This window comes from Gobio gobio, assembly GCF_949357685.1.
Source record: "Gobio gobio genome assembly, chromosome: 11".
Taxonomy (NCBI): domain Eukaryota; kingdom Metazoa; phylum Chordata; class Actinopteri; order Cypriniformes; family Gobionidae; genus Gobio; species Gobio gobio.
This window is the reverse complement of record NC_137104.1, coordinates 45,432,885-45,454,986: the sequence shown is the minus strand read 5'-3', so window position 1 is coordinate 45,454,986 and position 22,102 is coordinate 45,432,885. Positions and strand designations below refer to the sequence as shown.

Here is a 22,102-nt window from a genome sequence, read left to right as displayed (position 1 = left end):
TGCAGCTATATTTATTATTATAATTAAAATGTGTAATTTTTAAAATTGTAATACATGTGCGCTCGATTTCAGAGACGAGGCTTAAGTCTAGTCCCAGACTAAAATGCATGTTTGAGCTGTTTTAACTCAAAGCAACTTGCACTGACAGATCTTAAAATATGCCATTGTCATTGTTTTGTCTCAAGATGCACACCAGTAATGTTTTTTTCTAGGGCAAGTTTATAAAAGCTACTTAAATGCTCTTATTGAACTAATGCCTAATCCTGGTTTAGTCTAAGCCCTGTCTGTGAAACCAGGCCCTGAAGATGTCATTTATTCCTGTGATGCAAAGCTGTATTTTCAGCATCATTCCTCCAGTCTTCAGAGTCACATGATTCTTCAGAAACCATTGTAATATACTGAAATGATGCTCAACAAACAATTATTATTATTAAAGTTGAAAACCATTTGTGCTATATATACTCTTCATATATATATAAGCCAAGGATTCTAGAAAGAATGACCATGAGATTATCGTTTCTCTTGTGATTAATCTCCCCAAAGGTAAATGTCACTATATCTTTGTGTGATAAAGACAGGCTGCTCTCTAATCCTGCGCTTCCAAATAAAGAGATGTAGTGTACAGTAGACGCTTGCATCATGGGATACATCGGTGATGGATTTAGTGTGTGATACACTATTGTCATTTCCCTCAGGGGACTATAGATTGCCGATTGTGAATTGTTTTGTTCAGAGGAGAAGAGTATTTATAATAACCTAATTATGTGAACATAAGGGACCCTTTGGGATTTATTGATCGCCGGCTCTTTACCTATGACCTGACATCACCAGAGCCACTAGACCAGCTTATATATTTGAAGGACACGGAGGTATTGATCGAGGAACGTTCTGGATTCAGGACATCTTAAGCTCAGTTGACAGAATCTGTGATGTTTTGGAGTTCCACAGTCATTTCATTCTTACACAGTTGCAATGCACAAATGCAGATGCTTTTTCATTTGTATTTATTTAGTTAGTTAGTTAGTTTTGAGTTGGTTTGATCTCTGTAAGAACAAATCCTTGACCTCGGGTCGCTCCAGGGGGATTCTCCCTATAATAGGTGGAATGCAAGCAAGTGTCTGCAAAATGAGCAAACATCTCAGAGAAAACAGCTTGAGCCCACAAAATACACGAGACTTGTAGATTGTTTGTAGATTAAAAAAAAGAGAAAATAGTTAGATAAAAAGTTTTATTTTATAATGGACTGGATGTAGATTTTATTATATTTTATAATATACTGAATGTAGTTTTTTAAGGATTGTATAATAGATCATAATATATGATTAATCTTAATTTATAATAGAATGGATGAAGATATCAATGTAGTTTTGACTAGATTTTATAATAGATATATTATCTTAATTTATAGTAGAATGGATGTAGTTTTATAATAGATTATATGTAGGTTTGATTTGATTTTATAATAGACAATGCAGATTTTATTTTTAGCTTTTATAATACATTATAATATATTATCTTAATTTAAAATATAATGAAGATTTTATTTTTAGATTGTATAATAAATTATAATATATTTTAGTTTACAGTAGAACAAAGATTTTAATGTAGTTTTGACAATGTATGTTTTATTTTATTTTATAATCGATTGTCCATCCATCTTCTTCCGCTTTATCCAGGGCCGGGTCGCGGGGGCAGCAGTCTAAGCAGAGATGCCCAGACTTCCCTCTCCCTAGACACTTCCTCCAGCTCTTCCGAGGGGACACCGAGGCGTTCCCAGGCCAGCCGGAAGACATAGTCCCTCCAGCGTGTCCTAGGTCTTCCCCGGGGCCTCCTCCCGGTTGGACATGCCCGAAACACCTTCCCGGGAAGGCGCTCAGGAGGCATCCGGAACAGATGCCCGAGCCACCTCAACTGACCCCTCTCGATGTGGAGGAGCAGCGGCTCTACTCCGAGTTCCTCCCGAGTGACTGAGCTCCTCACCCTATCTCTAAGGGAGCGCCCAGCCACCCTGCGGAGAAAACTCATTTCGGCCGCCTGTATCCGGGATCTTGTCCTTTCGGTCATGACCCAAAGCTCATGACCATAGGTGAGAGTAGGAACGTAGATTGACCGGTAAATCGAGAGCTTCGCCTTACGGCTTAGCTCTTTCTTCACCACAACAGACCGGTACATCGACCGCATTACTGCAGAAGCTGCACCGATCCGTTTGTCAATCTCCCGTTCCATCCTCCCCTCACTCGTGAACAAGACCCCTAGATACTTGAACTCCTCCACTTGAGGCAGGAACTCTCCACCAACCTGAAGTGGGCAAGCCACCCTTTTCCGACTGAGGACCATGGCCTCGGATTTGGAGGTGCTGATCCTCATCCCAGCCGCTTCACACTCGGCTGCAAACCGTCCCAGTGCATGCTGAAGGTCCTGGTTAGAAGGGGCCAACACGACAACGTCATCCGCAAAGAGCAGAGACGAAACCGCATGGTCCCCAAACCTGACACCCTCCGGCCCCTGGCTGCGCCTAGAAATTCTGTCCATAAAAATTATGAACAGAACCGGCGACAAAGGGCAGCCCTGCCGGAGTCCAACATGCACCGGGAACAAGTCTGACTTACTGCCGGCAATGCGGACCAAACTCCTGCTTTGGTCGTACAGGGACCGGACAGCCCTTAGCAAAGGACCCCGGACCCCATACTCCCTGAGCACCCTCCACAAGATGCCGCGAGGGACACAGTCGAATGCCTTCTCCAAATCCACAAAACACATGTGGACTGGTTGGGCAAACTCCCATGAACCCTCCAGCACCCTGTAGAGGGTATAGAGCTGGTCCAGTGTACCACGGCCCGGACGAAAACCAGACTGTTCCTCCTGAATCCGAGGTTCAACTATCGGCCGAATTCTCCTCTCCAGTACCCTAGCATAGACTTTCCCGGGGAGGCTGAGAAGTGTGATCCCCCTGTAGTTGGAACACACCCTCCGGTCCCCCTTCTTAAAAAGAGGGACCACCACCCCGGTCTGCCATCCCAGAGGCACTGTCCCCGACCGCCACGCGATGTTGCAGAGGCGTGTCAGCCAAGACAGCCCCACAACATCCAGAGACTTGAGGTACTCAGGGCGGATCTCATCCACCCCCGGTGCCTTGCCACCGAGGAGTTTCTTGACCACCTCGGTGACTTCAGCCCGGGTGATGGACGAGTCCTCCTCTGAGCCCCCAGCCTCTGCTTCCTCAATGGAAGGCGTGATGGCGGGATTGAGGAGATCCTCAAAGTATTCCTTCCACCGTCCGACGATATCCCCAGTTGAGGTCAACAGCCGCCCATCGCCACTGTAAACAGCGTTGGTAGGGAACTGCTTCCCCCTCCTGAGGCGCCGGACGGTTTGCCAGAATCTCTTCGAGGCCAGCCGATAGTCCTTTTCCATGGCCTCACCGAACTCCTCCCAGGCCCGAGTTTTTGCCTCCACAACCACCCGGGCTGCAGTCCGCTTAGCCTGCCGGTACATGTCAGCTGCCTCAAGAGTCCCACAAGCCAACCAGGCCCGATAGGACTCCTTCTTCAGCTTGACGGCATCCCTTACTTCCGGTGTCCACCACCGAGTTCGGGGATTGCCGCCTCGACATGCACCGGAGACCTTACGGCCACAGCTCCGAGCGGCAGCTTTGACAATGGAGGTGGAGAACATGGTCCATTCGGACTCAATATCTCCAGCCTCCCTCGGGATCCGGTCGAAGTTCTGCCGGAGGTGGGAGTTGAAGATCTCTCTGACAGGGGGCTCGGCCAAACGTTCCCAGCAGACCCTTACAGTACGCTTGGGTCTACCGGGTCTGTCCAGCTTCCTCCCCCGCCATCGGATCCAACTCACCACCAGGTGGTGATCAGTTGACAGCTCCGCCCCTCTCTTCACCCGAGTGTCCAAGACATACGGCCGCAGGTCAGATGAAACGACCACAAAGTCGATCATTGACCTACGACCTAGAGTGTCCTGGAGCCATGTGCACTGATGGACACTCTTATGCCTGAACATGGTGTTCGTTATGGACAAACCGTGACTAGCACAGAAGTCCAATAACTGAACACCACTCGGGTTCAGATCAGGGGGGCCGTTCCTCCCAATCACGCCCCTCCAGGTGTCACTGTCATTGCCCACGTGGGCGTTGAAGTCCCCCAGTAGAACGACGGAGTCCCCAGTCGGAGCACTTTCCAGCACCCCTCCCAGGGACACCAAAAAGGCCGGGTACTCTGCACTGCCGTTCGGCCCGTAGGCACAAACAACAGTGAGAGACCTATCCCTGAGCCGAAGCCGCAGGGAAACGACCCTCTCGTTCACCGGGGTAAACTCCAACACATGGCGGCAGAGCTGGGGGGCTATAAGCAAACCCACACCAGCCCGCCGCCTCTCACCATGGGCAACTCCAGAGTGGTGAAGAGTCCATCCTCTCTCGAGGAGTGTGGTTCCAGAGCCCAAGCCGTGCGTAGAGGTGATTCCGACTATCTCTAGTCGGAACCTCTCAACCTCACGCACAATCTCAGGCTCCTTCCCCGCCAGTGAGGTGACATTCCATGTCCCAAGAGCCAGTTTCCGTGTCCAGGGATCGGGTTGTCTAGGCTCCTGCCTTCGACTGCTGCCCGATCTTCTCCGCACCGGCCCCTTACGGTCCCTCCCGTGAGTGGTGGGCCCACGGGAAGGTGTCCCCACGTCGCTCCTTCGGGCTGAGCCCGGCCGGACCCCGTGGGGGAAGGCCCGGCCACCAGGCGCTCGCATACGAGCCCCAACCCCAGGCCTGGCTCCAGGGTGGGGCCCCGGCTGCGCCATACCGGGCGACGTCACGGTCCTCGTTGTCATTGTCGTCATAAGGGGTTTTTGAACTGCTCTTAGTCTGACCCGTCCCCTAGGACCTGTTTGCCTTGGGAGACCCTACCAGGGGCATATAGCCCCGGACAACATAGCTCCTAGGTTCATTCGGGTACTCAAACCCCTCCACCACGTTAAGGTGGCAGTTCAAGGAGGAGATAATCGATTGTATAGTATATTATTTATTTTCTTAATTTGTAGTAGAATTGATGTGGTTTTATTTATTTTTTATTATAGACTGAATGTAGTTTTTTTTAGATTGTTTAATACATTATAATATATTATCTTAGTTTAAAATATAATGAAGATTTTATTTTTAGATTGTATAATAAATTACAATATATTTTAGTTTATAGTTGAACGAAGATTTTAATGTATGTTTTAAATTATTTTATTTTATAATAGGTTTTTAATAGATTATTTTCTTAATTTGTAGTAGAATTTATGTGGATTATAATATATTATCCTAATTTATAGTAGAATGTAGATTTTATTTTGTTTTATAATAGACTGGATGTAGATTTTAATTTATTTTAAATTCTATTATAGATTATAAAAGATTATTCTCTTAATTTATATTAGAATGGATGTAGATCTTAGTGTAGTTTTGACAATGTATATTTTATTTTATAATGGATTGTTATCTTAATTTATTGTAGAATGGATGTATTTTGTTTTGTTTTATAATGGACTGGATATAGATTTGATTGTTTTATATTTTATTTAAAATTATTTTTTTTTTCAAAATAGATTGGATGTAGGTTTTATTTTATAATAGAATAAATTCAGATTTTACTGGACATAAATTTTTATTTTGTATACGTTTTTAACTCATAATATCATAACCATAAAATCATAATTTATTTTATCAGGATAACAAAATGAGTGAAAATCTGTGACTTTTAATTTGAAAAATATGAATTTGAGATCTTTAGTATTTGGTGTGTTTCTTTCTGCATGAGAGCAGCACTGGAGTACAAAAGGATTTGAGAGTGACCTAGAAATAGTTCAGACATATTATTTATTCATTCAACCTTCAGTTACTTCCTGATTTAAGTTATTTTAAATCTCAGATTTCCAGCATGGACTCAGACCCTAAATACAGTTTGAAACTAAAAGCAGAAAGGGCACATAATATATTGCATAACACATGGCTGCCGCTTGTATTATAAAGAGGTGATGACAGTGTCAGAGATTGAGATTATGTAATTTGAGCTGGCAGAATCTGTCATTGAACGCTCACAATGGTCAAAGCTATACGCTTCAGAGCCACTGGCTGGAAATCTGCTGAAGTATTCCAGAAAAATATGGCCTTCTGGGACACGGGTGTAAAACACTGCTTTGCAAGACATTGGGTTTTACAGTTAATCCTCTATCTACACAAGACTCAATGACGTCGCAAGGTGACCTTTGGTGCGCTGCATGTTTGTGGGTAAACAGAAATGAACAAGTGATTTTTATACACGCAGTTACACACACCATCAGATTCACTGCTGAATTCATGCTGAAATGCATCTTGGTAGATACAAGAGTATGTGCACGCCCAGGTTCATTTAGCAGACTTCTACAAACACATACCATGGTGCTATTGTGGTATTTTGCTATATACTTCATAACATGGCAGTCAATTGTTCGAATGTTTTATTAGTGAAGAACTAAAGGGGAATGTTATGAGAGTAAGCCAGCCCCGCTTTGCCCCGCCCACAACATTTGAGGTCAGGAAGTTCGGTCTGGACTTGAGGAGCAACTACCAAGCAACTATGCTCGAACCAGAGCTGTTCGGACCATTCAAATTGTCAGGGCGGGCTTTATACAATGATGGACAGATGATCAACAGTAACGTAATCATTCACGTCACCAAAGAGCGCTTCGGTTGAATTAATTTACTAAACGGAGAACTTGTTCATATATGCATTCACCTTTACTATTTCTCTCAAAAATAATGATTGTGTTGGTTAGTACTCTGTGTATCCTTAAAATCTTTTTACAACACCAGCAAAGATCGCTTACACTCTTCTTTTTAAACTGTGTGTCGCTCAACATACGTCCAGCATACTCCGTTGCTCTGATTGGTAGGTCTATCCAATTGAGTGCAGAGGCATTTTCGCCCCATAATCACAGCCCAATGGAGCAGTATCTCATATTCTGACTAGAATCTGAGTATGACGACGTCAGGCTAGCTGCCCGGTGTTATACTTGAAAATTGCAGTAAACTGAGGCACACATTTTTTGGGAAATTGTATGACAAAAAGTTCCCAATTCACATGTGTTTTTGTTTAAAAGGGGTGGTTGATTATGATTTCACATTTTTAACTTGGTGTGTAATGTTGCTGTTTGAGCATTAACAACATCTGCAAAGTTCCGACGCTCAAAGTTGAAAGCAAAGGGGAGGTCTTTTCTTTTAAAGAAACCGCTTAAAGGGTTACTTCAGTGATTAGCATTAAGCTTTGTGTCAGTAGAAACCTGGTAGTATATTCGAATTATCGTACTTTTCCCCCTCATGGCCCCCTGAGATGAGAGAATTATGCATTTTATTTCTGGAAAAAATCCTCACGATGACGCAAATATCGTCATTTTGCGTCATCTGAGGATTTTTTGGCCAGAGGCTAGAGACTAAAGCCAGTAGTAGGAGCTAGTTCCGCATGTTATCAACCCGCCCACAGGGGTGGGATCTCACTCACAGAATGTAAATGCGCACGGCCGCTTGGCTCGGGCATTCATAATGGAGCAGTGCGGAGCAAAGTAATTGTTTGAACTTTTCAATGAATTCCTATGAAAGTTAAGCTTCCATAGGCATGATCTGAAAACGCGCCAGACTGGACACGCGCTGAGAATGACTGCCGCGCTTACCTCAGCTCTGCTCAGCTCTTCGCTCTCGTGATGAATGAAATCTGACTCCTGTTGCGTCTGTGACGTGACTTTCGTTCGGCTCATTTAAACTTTATTGAAAAGACGCGTTCAATTTTTAACTGTAGTGTCTATTCCAAGCGGCAACCTCCCGCAGTTTCTCTTGAAGCCAATACGGAAATGACTTAAACTGCAATTCATCGACTGGCCGCTAGAGACAGGCTCTAGAAGGAAGCAGAATCTCATTGAGCCCCATGTTAAAATGCCCAACTTTACAGCAGAAAAAACACATGTTTACAGCCTGGTACAAATTGTGGTTTTGGTCAATCCGGCTAATTTTGCCCTTCATGACAACTGTGAGGGGGTGAGTTTTTTTTATAAATCATTCGTTTACATTATATAAAGCCTTAAAGTTCTGCATAATTAAATGGTAAATGGACTGCATTTATATAGCGCTTTTAACAGACCAATGGCCATCCAAAGCGCTTTTACACATTGCCTCACATTCACCCATTCACACACCGACGGCGGTGTCTGCCATGCAAGGCGCCATCCAGCTCATCGGGAGCAGCTGGGGTTAGGTGTCTTGCTCATGGACACCTCGACACTTGGTCAGGTGGAACCGGGGATCGAATCACCAACCTTCCGGCTTATAGACAACCTACATGAACCACTGAGCCACTGCTGCCCCCAGGGTGGCGTGGCCGTGGCCACTTCGAGTGACAGGCGGAGAGCCATTTATCTGCTGTCTTAGTCATCGCGTCACCTCAGCTCCACCCACGTCCCGCCTCTTTGCCCATTTTCTATTATCTGGGAGTGATGCGCTGCCAAGATGGCAATGGCCAGCTCGACCCTACTTTGTGCTTCAAAACGGCTCTTCAGAATCCTATGGGTGACGTCACGGACACTACGTCCATATTTTTTTACAGTCTATGGTCTATTCTCTAACTGAACAAAATTATTTTATTACTATGAAATCAAAATGACGGTGGGGGCGTTGTCATGGTGGGTAAGTGATAACCAGTAGGCGTGGCTTTAGGAGTGGCCTCGTTGGGCAGCGAAGCAAGTGAATTCTGGGAATTTATGTCATGAGACAAAAATAAATGTTCTGTCTTTTCTCAGTCTAGAAGGCACCAAATTAAAAAATAATTTCACATTTCTACTACATAAATGACCCAGTTTAAATACACATTCATCTTCCCAGTGCTGTAGTACCCCTTTAAGGACTGCTACAAATGGCTGGTAGGGACTACAACGAGCTTATTCATGGTTTGTGACATCCCTAACCCTAAAATCGATAAAAACCATGCCCCCAGAAACAGGGCCATAACCACCATAGACATTGAAGGGGAAAACTCACCCCAATAATAAGAAATGGCCAAATTCTTGGACTGCTCTGCTACACTTCATTACGCAGCACTCTGTTTGTTAGGATGACACAATTTTTAGTCTGGTCTGCCTCAGCGGTCTAAAAGCGCTGGTCATTGTCAAAATCTTAACACAGATAAGCGTGTTAATCTATTGCTTAATGCGGAGACTATTCTTTCCAGTGAAATCACAAAATGCACACAAACGTGTCCCTGCTCTTAATATACAATCATTGATGAACATCTTTGATTTTAAAGCTACACTATGTAACTTTTCCGTCCACTAGAGGTCGCCTGTTCAAAACAAAGGCGTAGTTTGATGACGCCACGTTTGAGCGCAGAATCTCGGGACATCCGGTGGGAAACAGTCAGGATAGGAGAAGAGCGGGACTGTTATTATGGCATAGTCGCTGTCGGGACTTTTATTATGACACGGTTGCCGGCGGCACTTCCTCTTCTCCAGTGCTGAGTGTGAGGTAACGCAGCTCTGTTTATCGTATTAGATATATCTGAGTGTGTTGAAAAGGAAGTTATGACGTTCGCTCGGCGGCTGCTATGACACTTGTTCACAATGCAGCGAGAGTAAAGTGTTTCACGGAATAAAACCGGAGACCGAGGGTGACGCAGATATGACGCAATCGACAGGCGACTCCCTCACACGCATAGCTCACACGTCCCGGCTCCTTGGTTAAAATAGCAATTTTCTCACGATTTACAAATAGTTGAAAACATTTGGGATATTCTAAGTACTCAACTGAACAAAATATATAACACTGGCCTAGTGATTTCTGGATGTTTTACTGCAAAAATCCTACATAGTTCACCTTTAATGAGGAAAAAAAACCATAGGGTGGATTAGAACCCGGGACCTTTGATACTGTTTACAAAAATTCTACCACCAGACCACTAGGAAATCCAAATGTGAACAGCGGATCTATGTAATTCACATAGTGAAGAATCTTGGGCCTAACAATATATTTGACTCAAATTAAGCTAATATTATTTGCAAATAGACATAGTTACGGAAAACGCAACAAAGGCCATGTTGAGAAGATGAAGAGATGTTGTAGTAGAGCACATTTAGGAGTCTTCTCAAGCTGTCATTTCCATCTTTTCACATTTACTGCAATACAGTACGCAACACAAATACAATAGCATGTCATAAATGCAAGATGACTACATAAGTTATTACCATAATTATACTTCATGCAGCATATATTCTCTGGCTCTGAAGGCATTTTACAACAGTTCCCACACAAGTGATTTATAGATGATCATGACAGACTATGCTAATCAATGACTTGAAGACAGTTAACTCCACATCATCTATCATTCATCAGCTATCCATTCAGAAACGTCTTGTTGCATTCTACATGTTTGAACATAAAAGGCTGAACCGTTTCAGATCTTTTCAGTGCGCGTCTGCATGAGGTAATCAGAGCTGCTAACACAAGCTCTTTAAAGGGACAGACAAAAAAACGTTTTTGCTCACCGTCAAAAAAGTGACAATTTTAACATGCTACAAAAAATTATCTGTGGGGCGTTTTAAGCTTAAACTTCACATGCACACTCTGGGGACATTATTTTACATCTTGTAAAATAGAGACTTAAAAAGGGTATTGTAGGACCCCTTTCATTCTTTCTCCACCAGCATTTTTTTTTTTTACGTTGCCAGCCGCTGCCAGCAGTGTTGATAATTTTCACCAAATTTTCATGGCCCCCTGCCCAGAATATTTTGTTGTATAAATATCTGAACATGCAATATATCAAAACAAATAACAGAGCCTCTGCTTTTAAACAAACCCTTTTTTATTCTAGCTTCATGCACTTGAATGCGTGTAAGGTTCATTAAAAAAAGCAACATTTTGAGCAAAAACCTGAGAAAATCACGTTTTTGTCAAAGACTACATCCGGATGGGATTCAGAACGATGATCAAAACACAGATGGAGTAGATCGAGTTCAACAACACCCTTAATGCTTGCACAGTCCTACAGTGTGGCCTGGATCGATATTTCATTCAGTAACATTTTATGCATTATTTTACATATGCATATGATATCGCTTGTTTCTGCATCTTCGCATGTGTTTTAATCCAAGGATCTTTCAAAATATGCATTATAGCGCCCCCTACTGTATAACAATGAAAACACGGGAAGATGGAAAATCAGTGCCGGGGAAACGTTTTCGCACAAATTACAGAAATGTCCGTTAATGGCAGGGAAGGAGTTAATAAATGTGTGGCTTAATTTACTGTAATCATTATGTACATCACGAGCAGCTAGGTTGTTTCTTGCTTTTGGTTTGAGCGTTTCTAGCCTGCAATGCAAAAAATGTTGGAACCGTTTGTGTAAAACATAAAACACTGGGAAAAGGGAAAGAGGAACTCGTAATATCATAAAAGCAATGACATCTGGGAAACAGGACTTTCTGCTGGCGTAGATAATGCCGCTAACCTGTCAGTGTCACAACTGTTTCGATACCAATGTAATGCCTCTTACCAAAAACAAGAAGATTTTGTAATGCTTCAGTTCTTTTATGAGTACAAAGATGTGGCCGATATTGTCCTTTTGGGTATTTTCGGTCTTTCCCTTAGTAAAGCGAGGTCTTGTGACTTTACAAATGAGTTCTGCATCAACCCCAAAAGAGCTGTTGGGTTTAAAGACAAAACATCAACTGTCAGCCATTAAACTGGCAGGAAAAAAACCCATCAGGAGTTCAAAGAATCATATGCACTAGTTGTTTGTGAATGGTTGGCACTGTGTTACTATGCAGTCACTTCATTCTGTGTGATTTTATGTTGCAATGTGGTTGCTAAGGCATTGCTTACTGACCTTATTCTGCTAGTAGTTGTATTTTTCTAAGGACACATGAAAACAGCTGATGCACATTAGGTTGTTACAAAACAACTAAATCATGAATATCTACTCAAATAAAACTTTGGCAAATCCAGTGATTATTTCCTCCTCCAAAGTGCTTGTTTGATCAACCCAGGAGCTTATGACCGCAATATGACCTTGTCTCCAGGTAAACTGATACTCTTGGAATTTGTGTAAAGTCACCCGGCCTGATTAGAATTTAGTCTGTAATATGCTATAGACAGTCAATGAACAGACAGACTGTGGGCTGTCATCCGAGGCTGAGACTACAGGAACTATTGAATAGTGCAGCCAGTTTTATTATAAGAGCATAATACCGACACAGCCAATTAGGTCAAATGCTAATGCACATACACCAATGAAAAAAGGCTGGAGATGGAAAAGTTTCCAAATTGCACAACTTAGTTTTCAGTGTGAGATGGGAGACTATCTTTTATGTTGGTTGGCAACAGTGTTGGGGAAACTTGTTTTCCCTTTTGTTTACTTCCTAAAAAAGGTACTTGGTTACTTTTTATGGAAAGTAATGCATTACATTAGTTTGGTGTTACTTTTTCTCATCTGGGTTGAACTTGCTTTTTTTTGGCAAATGTAAAGGACCTTTTCACACCAAGGGCCCTATTTTAATGTTTTAAGCGGATGGTCGCGCAGGTGCATTTAGGGCGTGTCCAAATCCACTTTTGCTAGTTTAAAGATGGAAAAAACGGTCTGCGCGCCAGGCGCATGGTCCAAAAGAGTTGTACCTAATCTCTTAATGAGTCGTGTGTGTTTTAGGCATAACATGCCAATCAGAGTCATCTCCCATTCCCTTTAAAGGATTAGTTCACTTTTAAATAAACTTTTGCTGATAATTTACTCACCCCCATGTCATCCAAGATGTCCATGTCTTTCTTTCTGCAGTCGAAAAGAAATTAAGGTTTTGGATGAAAACAGTCCAGGGTTTTTCTCCATATAATGGACTTCAATGAGCTCCAAACGGTTCAAGGTCCAAATGACAGTTTCAGTGCAGCTTCAAAGGGCTTTAAACGATACCAGACGATGAATAAGGGTCTTATCTAGCGAAACGATCAGTTTCTGCGAGAAACCGAGCAGTATTTATGCTATTATTTTACCTCTTAACAGACGAACGCGATCGTCTCTGAGCTCCGTCATAACTTCCGGAAAGTGAGGTCAAATTAGATCGTGGTTATAGATATATACGTAGATGCCTCATTAGCGACTGCAAGGATCAGTAGAATGAGGCATCTACTATCGATATATATATGACCACGATCTAATTTGACCATTATTCATCGTCTGGTATCGTTTAAAGCCCTTTGAAGCTGCACTGAAACTGTCATTTGGACCTTGAACCGTTTGGAGCCCACTGAAGTCCATTATATGGAGAAAAACCCTGGACTGTTTTCATCCAAAACCTTAATTTCTTTTCGACTGCAGAAAGAAAGACATGGACATCTCGGATGACATGGGGGTGAGTAAATTATCAGCAAAAGTTTATTTAAAAGTGAACTAATCCTTTAAAAGCCAGTTGCGCTTGCACCATGGCAGATTCGCTATTTACATGGCGGAATATAGACACCCTCAACCTGACGAGTCAGTTTAAATATGTGTGTTTCCTGCCACGATTGGTTAAAGCTACAGTCTGTAACTTTTTGCGCTCTAGATGTTAACCCTCTCGAGTCGGCGGTTTTTCTTATCAGTGCCAAAGAGACTCAAATAACTCAGTCATTTTTTTATCATTTAGGCAAGTGTTATACATCATTATAATCTGTTAAGTTTCTTTTTTTGTGTACAGTCACAATAAAAACAAATTGTTGTGCTTTTTGCAAAATAAAGAAAACAAACATGATACGCGATCTGCAGCCTCTCTGTCAAAGACGTTCTTCAGAAAATGACCTCTAGCTTAGTGAATACTTGTCTCACAAACATGAGACATATGTCTAAAGAAACGCTGAAATGTCAGGTTTTAAACACTGTAAACCAAGTCATTTTTGGATTATCGAAGGTCAGCAACAAAGACATTGGTTAATAAAGTGAGATTAAATACATAAAGATAACGTAATTTTACATAATTATTGCAGGTTTCATAATATTAAGAGTTTGCGTTTCACTGTTTTTATTCATTTTGATGAATACTGCAAATGAGATGAGTAAATGCATGCTCACATTTAGTCTAGAACTACAATAACCATTATGTTTACACACATAATCCTGATTTCTCTCAACATGAGGACTAGGAGAGCTGTCAGTCAATACATGGGGAAAAAATTTACTTGCATTACTTATTTGAAAAAGTAACTTGGACATTTTATTGTACATTTAAAAGAAATGCATTAGTTTACTAGTTACTTATAAGTAATCTGATTAATCTGATTACTTGTAATGCGTTACCCCAACACTGGTTGGCAATTATATACTGTATATGGGATATGTAATGGATTAACCAGGTAACAAAAGTGTTATGGTGTAAAATATGCAACTTTATTTAGACTGCATAGTTTTGAGAAAAACTTTAATAAGACATTATCTGGATTTCTGCATGATTGGCTTCAAAAATCTGCTTGTCATCAAAGTCAGTTGTAGCAAACAACACAAAAGCCCTTTGATAGTGTTTCTGTTTCACCCCTACAGTGCCACACCTCCCTGAACAAATGTTAATTTTGTGAAGGCCGTCAAGCTTCACGTTGCAGAAGAAGATTTGCCACGGAACACTTTGTTTTCTCTAGAGCACTGTGTAAACTCCGCTCCAGTGCTACTGAAGAACATCCAGGTGGTCTTTTGAAAAGTTCAAATGGATATCAATTCTTTCTTGTCCTTTATTTGGAGAGCTCGTTGGTAACATTCAAAACTTTACTCTTATTCTGAGTTTTTCCATTATGTAGACTCATTAACATACATGTAGTGGGAAATAATCCAGTAAGAACTTTAGATGTTTCTACACTCAAAAAAATAAAGGTTCCAATTAGAACCAAGAAAAAAGGCCAAATTCTACTGGATAACCTTAAGATCTACAAAGAACTTAGTATTCTTTAGTTCTTCAGAAACCATTCATGTCATGCACAAAAGGTTCTTTATAGTGGAAACCATTCTTTAGCTTGTAAATTTTATTTACACTGAAAAAAATGGTTCTTCACTGAAAGTGTTTTCGGGGAATCCAGAATAGTTCTCTTCAAGCCAAGAAATCAAGTTATTGAAAATAATCACTGAATAATCTCTATTTTTAGGGCAAAAGCACTAATCTAAAGCCCAGGTATACTTAATTTTTCGCACTCCAGATGGACAGTGGAACCTTTTTAGACAATGGAACCCCCTACTACCCTGTGAGTCCCGGGACTTAGAACACAGCGATAGAGTAAAACGCTGCACTGGGACGGCTTGTGGTGTATTCCCGCTTATATTGTTGAGCAGAGGTTCAAACTCCAGGCTGCTCTCATGGAGCATATTTATTTATATAGGATTTATACATTTTTTTGATCAACTATAAACTGTTCAATTTACAAACTTTTATTTTGAAATGTAAGTCAATTGGCTGAAGTCAGACCCAATGGTGAAAGTCTTTGCGTGTGGAGACCCCACCCCCTTTTGGAGGCTCTGCCCACTTTCGGAGTTCACGCCCATATTTTGGAGATCTCCGGTCTGCAGCTACACCTACTTGCTTATCCGAGTTAGTGTGCGGATGTCCGCGGACCCTCCTGACGATGAAAATTGCATCAACCAGACAGTGCGTGGACCGTCACGGAACACGATTGGTGGAAGTATACTTTGGGCTCCACAGTTTACCTCCAACCTTGATCAAACTCACCTTGTAACTTTCTAGTAATCCTGAAGGTCTCGATTTGATTGTTAAGGTTGGAGCTAAACTTTAGCAGTCTCATTTGGAAGGCTGCGCCCTCCGGAGGTTGCATTGATTGACCGTATACGTCATCAAGGATGTCTCATTTCAGAAAAGTAACCATTATAAAATTGACTGTTATTCCTTGTCAGGTTTAAAAAGTTGAAATTTCTTTGACTTTGGAATGTAATTGTTACTGAAATGAGGCAGCCCCAATGACGTATGCGGCCGACAAATGTGCCCTCCGGAGGACAAAGCCTTCCAAATGAGAGAAGGAAAGTGAACATTGAGGGCCACAGTTGAGAACCTCTGGGTTAAAGGAAGCCCTTGTGTAATCCTTTAAAGCTTCTGTTCTCCTTTTGAAGGTTGCTCTGAAATCTAATCAGATGTTCTTCTGTGAAAGACGTTCACTTTTAAACCGCTTTTCACATTGGGTTTTGTGCACTGAATCCAGTTATCTTATTTTCGTCAGACTGACTTTGACTGTTTAAATGACTCAATTGGTTTGTGAAATTTCATTTATAGTTCAACTGAAAATGAAAAGCTTTATTGTCCATAAATGACATTTTCATTGGACTTCATAAACTAGTCTCTTGTTCTCTTTTGGTGAACTATTGCTTGCAATTTAAGTTGGGAATTGGAAGGTTTCAGTCAAGATTTTGCCATGATGTGGGTTGTTTACCTGGCAGAGTTCCTAGAAGACTAGGAGATTAGTCGAGGAAGAGCTCTTTTGTTCAGATAATTAGTCAGTCAGTTCTCTGTGTACTTTTGAGTTTCGTTTTACTGTAGAGTCACTTTTTCCATTTGTGTCCTGCAATATTTGGCAGATTTGTGTGAATGTTCTTCGGTCAGAGTGTTGGGTAGAGGAAATCGAAAGGGTGTGAGTGGAGGGAGGTAGCCTGACGTCGTCATACTCGGATTCTAGTCAGAATATGAGTCTGATATTGCTCCATTGGGCTATGATTATGGGGCGTGTTTCAACGGAACCAGGAAAGAAAATGCCTCCGCACTCAATTGACCTATCGGTAGGCCACGCCAAACCCCCCCCCTCTCTAGTTACTGTTATTAACTCGGACAAACAAACGGAGTTGCTAACTGTCTTACAATGACAGCTGTCAGTGTAAAACCCTTATCCCAAGATGTAGACCTGAAACATATTTTTAACTCACAGAAATATAAAAAAGTATATACAAAAACAAATTAGACGATAAATCACAATAAAATCTGTGACATGTAGACCTTTGTTTATGTGTTTTTGACCAATACTGTTAACGTTACAGGACGTGAGAACAGTTAGTTATTTCGGTTTGTATGTTAGCAGTATGTTTGTATGTTAAAGGGTTAGTTCACCCAAAAATGAAAATTCTGTCATTAATTACTCACCCTCATGTCGTTCGACACCCGTAAGACCGTTCATCTTCGGAACACAAATGAAGATATTTTTGTTGAAAGCTGATGGCTCAGAAAGGCTTCAGATAGGCCTCTATTGGCATTCAGCACATTTACACTCCCAAGACCCATAAAAGGCACTTAAAACGTCGTTACAAAGTCCATCTCACCACAGTGGCTCTACAATAATTATACGATGTGACGATAATAGTTTTTGTGCGCAAAAAAAATCAAAATAACGACTTTATTCAACCTCTTCTTGTCTTCCGTGTGTGCCTCCGCGACGCATGCGCGAGAATATGACGTAGCGTCGGGGTTCGGGAATCCATGAAATGCAAACTTTAACCCCATTTTGAGAACTACGCCGAGACCTAAAGCACGATCAATGTAGAATCCAACAGCTTAGACACGCGCGTCTTCCTCTGCTTGTAAACAAATCGCTTCTGGGTCATGTGTCCGAACGCCGGAACTGCGTAATATTCTCGCGTATGCGTCGTGGAGGCACACACGGAAGACAAGAACAAATTGGATAAAGGTGTTATTTTGATTTTTTTTTGCGCACAAAAACTATTGTCGTCGCATCGTAAAATTATTGTAGGGTCACTGTTGTGAGATGGACTTTGTAACGACGTTTTAAGTGCCTTTTGTGGGTCTTGGGAGTGTAAATGTACTGAATGCCAAAGGAGGCCTATCTGAAGCCTTTCTCAGCCATCAGCTTTCAACAAAAATATCTTCATTTGTGTTCCGAAGTTGAACGGAGGTCTTACGGGTGTCGAACGACATGAGGGTGAGTAATTAATGACAGAATTTTCATTTTTGGGTGAACTAACCCTTTAACTTTAATTGTAACTTAATGAGAGTATGACAACCAGAAAATCCTCTCAGGATACTTGGAATCAGTGTTACAGTCCCCAGAGACACATCGTTTGACCATTTTTGTAGCATAAACACTATTAAACCGATGAGAGCTTCGGATTTTCCCATGTTTCTCTATGGCGCTGAAACCTAAAGATGTCTGAGTTCCGGTCGCCGTGCAACTGATACTCAACTGCCATTGGCTCATCTGTGTTCGAGGGGAGGGGCTTACCGATAGGTCAATTGGATAGACCTACAACCAATCAGAGCAACGGAGTAAGTGACGTATGTTGAGCATTGCATAGAACTTAACTGCACGCTGGAAGAAGTAGAAGAAAAAGATGAGTGTAAATGATCTTTGCTAGTGTTGTAAAAAGATTTTAAGGATACAATGATTACTTACCAACACGATCATTATTTTTGAGAGAAATAGTAAAGGTGAATGCATATATGAACAAGTTCTCCGTTTAGTAAATTAATTCAACCCAAGCGCTCTTTGGTGACGTGAATGATTACGTTACTGTTGATCATCTGCCCATCATCGTATAAAGCCAGACCTGACAATTTGATTGGTCCGAACAGCTCTGGTTCGAGCATAGTTGCTCCACAACGGATCAAGTCCAGACCGAACTTCCCGTTCCCGACCTTAAATGTTGTGGGCGGGGCTAAGTTCGGCTGGCATCCAGGCTAGGAGGGAGGCAGCAGATGCAGTTCTCTGATTCTCATTTTTGGCCAAGATGTCGCACATGCAATGACATATATTCAAAATGTCCTCATTAAAATCGACATCTAGAACAGGGTTTCCCAAATGGGGATATTGCAGGGGGTTTGTAATAGATTGTGATGGAAATGAATTACAAATAAATGCAAATAAAATACAATAATGTATTATCTTAAAAACAAATTAATGCGAAAAGGTTCATTTAATTGTAACATGTTTTTTCTTTTACTATTTGTCTATAATCTTATCACAAGTTAATATGAATTGATGTTGTGAAATATAGTAGGGAGGTTGGCTCTGTTGTAATTTTACTGTTAATCACTGTGGATAAAACTGTCCACTAAATAACTACTCACCCATACTTATGCAAAATGTGATGTTGATTTTGTTTAATGGTCTTTTTTTCTGTTGCTTTCAATTCTTTGCTTTCAGATTCGCAGACGAAGACCCACACCTGCCACGTTGTTCAAAGTAGCAGACCAAACATCTCCTGAGGATGACACCTCCACCCATCAGGTACTATAGTGCCACCTCAGTTCTGGAGGTTAAGCTGCATTCATAACATTTGCATGGAAAAGGCAATACGTTAAATCCAAAAAAAATTGAATATAGCTTTGTTGTATGCATAATATTTTTGACAATAACTTACAATACTGTCTAAGTATTTAAGTATCTGATATTGTAGTTGTAGCGACCATCTTGTCACTTAGGCTAGAGGTTTTGTGGGGTTATCTGACGCGTGGGATCCAAAACATGACGCTTCCAGTCCAGGGGCCCGTTCTTCGTACGTCGCTAACTCAGTTGGATTGATTGTTGACGATTTGACAGATCTCGGATTGTTTGGTTCTTCGAAGCTCATCCTGGACTTGCTGTCATAGTAACAGGTCCGTAAGCTTAAACCTGCTCATGAGCAGGCTTATTTCATGTAAACAGGATTAGATTGCATCTTGAGGTGATAGTACTTAAAATCTGTCCCAGCCACTGCTACTTTATTACAAGAGTTCATTACTGAACCAGGGGCAATAATAATAATTTTAAATAATAATAATAATATAAAAATGTTATATTGTATATGTATATGAGAATGTATATAATATTATAATGCTGTTTATAATAATATAGACACAGCCACTTGATTGAGCGATTTATTTGTGATGGAATAATTACTTTATAATTTTATTGGAGGTTTACACACATGTTGTACAGTTACTCTGAGCCGTGCATTAATTTAAGTGATGACAGATATTATGGGATGGCTTGATGCAGCGCAAGAGATGCAGAGAATTTGATCTTGACCCTTAAGAAACTTTAATACTGTCACGTTACAAATCTGCTCCAAATTGAATTAAAAATTAAATTACAACATTGAAATAAAAATGTAAAGGGTGTACAAATACTGTATAAAATCGTGAATATAAATAATTGGTAATCATGTTAAAAAAACAAAAAACATTTATCATTTATCTATCATAACCAGTGTTGGGGGTAACGCATTACAAGTAACTTGAGTTACGTAATAATATTACTTTTTCAAGTAACTAGTAAAGTAACGCATTACTTTTCAAATTTACAACAAAATATCTGAGTTACTTTTTCAAAAAAGTAACGCAAGTTACTTTTTCACATTTATTTTACTGACAGCTCTCCTGCCCCCATGTTGTGAAAAATAAGTGCAGAGGCGTTGTGTGTAAACATGATGGTTATTGTAGTTCTAGACTAACTCGCACAATAAAGATTCTGTACTCCTCAAAATGAATAAAATCAGTCAAATGCAAAATCAGAGTACTCAAACCTCAAATATATAAATGTTAAATAGAACAAATATTTTTATGCATTTAATCTACCTTTATTGACCAATATCGTGCTGCTGACCTTTGATGATTCAGTTAAGCCATGAGCAAAAATTACTAGATTTTTTGTTTTTATTTTTAAAACGTTTTTCTCCTGCGTCCTATTCTTCCATTATCCAGAATGGCAGCACATTTATACCTCAGCCTGAGGCCTATTATTTCAATTTTGGTATGAAGAGGTCTTTACATTAGCACAAAAAATGACTTTTTTTGCTATTAAAAAACAAAACTAAAAAGCAAGCCCAGCCCAGGTGAGAAAAAGTAACGCAAAAGTAACGTAACGCATTACTTTTATTAAAAAGTAACAAAGTAACTCAATTAGTTACTTTTTAAGGGAGTAACGCAATATTGTAATGCATTACTTTTCAAAGTAACTTTCCCCAGCACTGATCATAACTTTTATGTTGGTTTGGTGGTTTGGCTGTTTCCTTATAAAGGTCCAGAAATTCGTGGGGGTTTTATTGTACACTCTAAAAAAAAAGGCTCGTAATCATAGGGGAACCTTTTTTAGTGCTATATAGCACCAATTTGGGTGCTTCAGTGGTTCTTCAGAGGTAATATATAGCACCTTAGTCAAAGAACCGGTGAAGAACCTCTGAAGAACCGCTGAAGAACCTCTGAAGAACCGCTGAAGAACCACTGAAGCACCAAAATTGGTGCTATATAGCACTAAAAAAGGTTCCCCTATGATTACGAGCCAAGAACCATTTTTGGTGCAATATAGAACCTTTTTTTTTTTTTAGAGTGTATAATTTGTCAAGTTTTTTTGTCAGGTGGCTTTTTTAATTATATGATGTCATTACGTTGCTATCTTGACGCCAGCCTATCGCTGCATTGCTGATTGCCGATGCATCTGCCCTCTTCAGGGAACACAAGAACGCACAGTGATCTGTGATGATTTAATCCAGATATTTTAATCCAATCCGCAAATTCATCTGAAGAACCAAATTAGCCAGAGAACCAGTTATCACGATTAAAAGATCTGGGATCTGTCAAATCATCTTAGATGTATTAAGCGAGGTACGAAGAACTGGCCCCAGTACTGCAATTATCACCTTTATTTGTCACAGTTACGATGCTCAAACACATAGTACTCCTCATACCCACTCCTGACACGGTCAAAAATTGTTTGCTTCCCTCATTACACCTGACCTCACTTCCTCTCTGGCTACCTATATCCATTAAATCCACACTCCACCCGGTGTCTAACAGTGGAACTACAACAGACATATAAATAAAGCATAATGGCTCTTACAGTAGTAATACGGTGCTATCTCCATTGTAATAATACCACTGTAAAAATATGGTGCCCCTAAACACATACAGTGATGAAAAAAATATATTTCAATTATTTTGCGCTTGCCCACAAAGAACGGAAAAGTTTTGCAAGCGAATTCAAAGAACACAAAACATTTGCGAGAGAGCACATAAGCATTAACATGTCATTTTTTTCTCCCCTCTCATATTTTTCCCATCACAATATCCCTTTGGGGCTCTGTATAAAAAAAAACCCATTGTATTA

General features: G+C 40.8%; 1 protein-coding gene across 3 annotated transcripts in view; it reads left to right on the top strand.

Annotated features, from left to right (window-relative positions):
* ppp1r1b (protein phosphatase 1, regulatory (inhibitor) subunit 1B) overlaps nt 1-22,102 on the top strand; it is a 47,410-nt gene that overhangs the window by 15,966 nt on the left and 9,342 nt on the right. For all 3 annotated transcript variants that reach the window (XM_079828293.1, XM_079828291.1, XM_079828292.1), the window contains exon 2: nt 19,163-19,246. In XM_079828293.1, the coding sequence (XP_079684419.1) occupies nt 19,163-19,246 (84 nt within the window). The remainder of the gene's footprint in view (nt 1-19,162; nt 19,247-22,102) is intronic.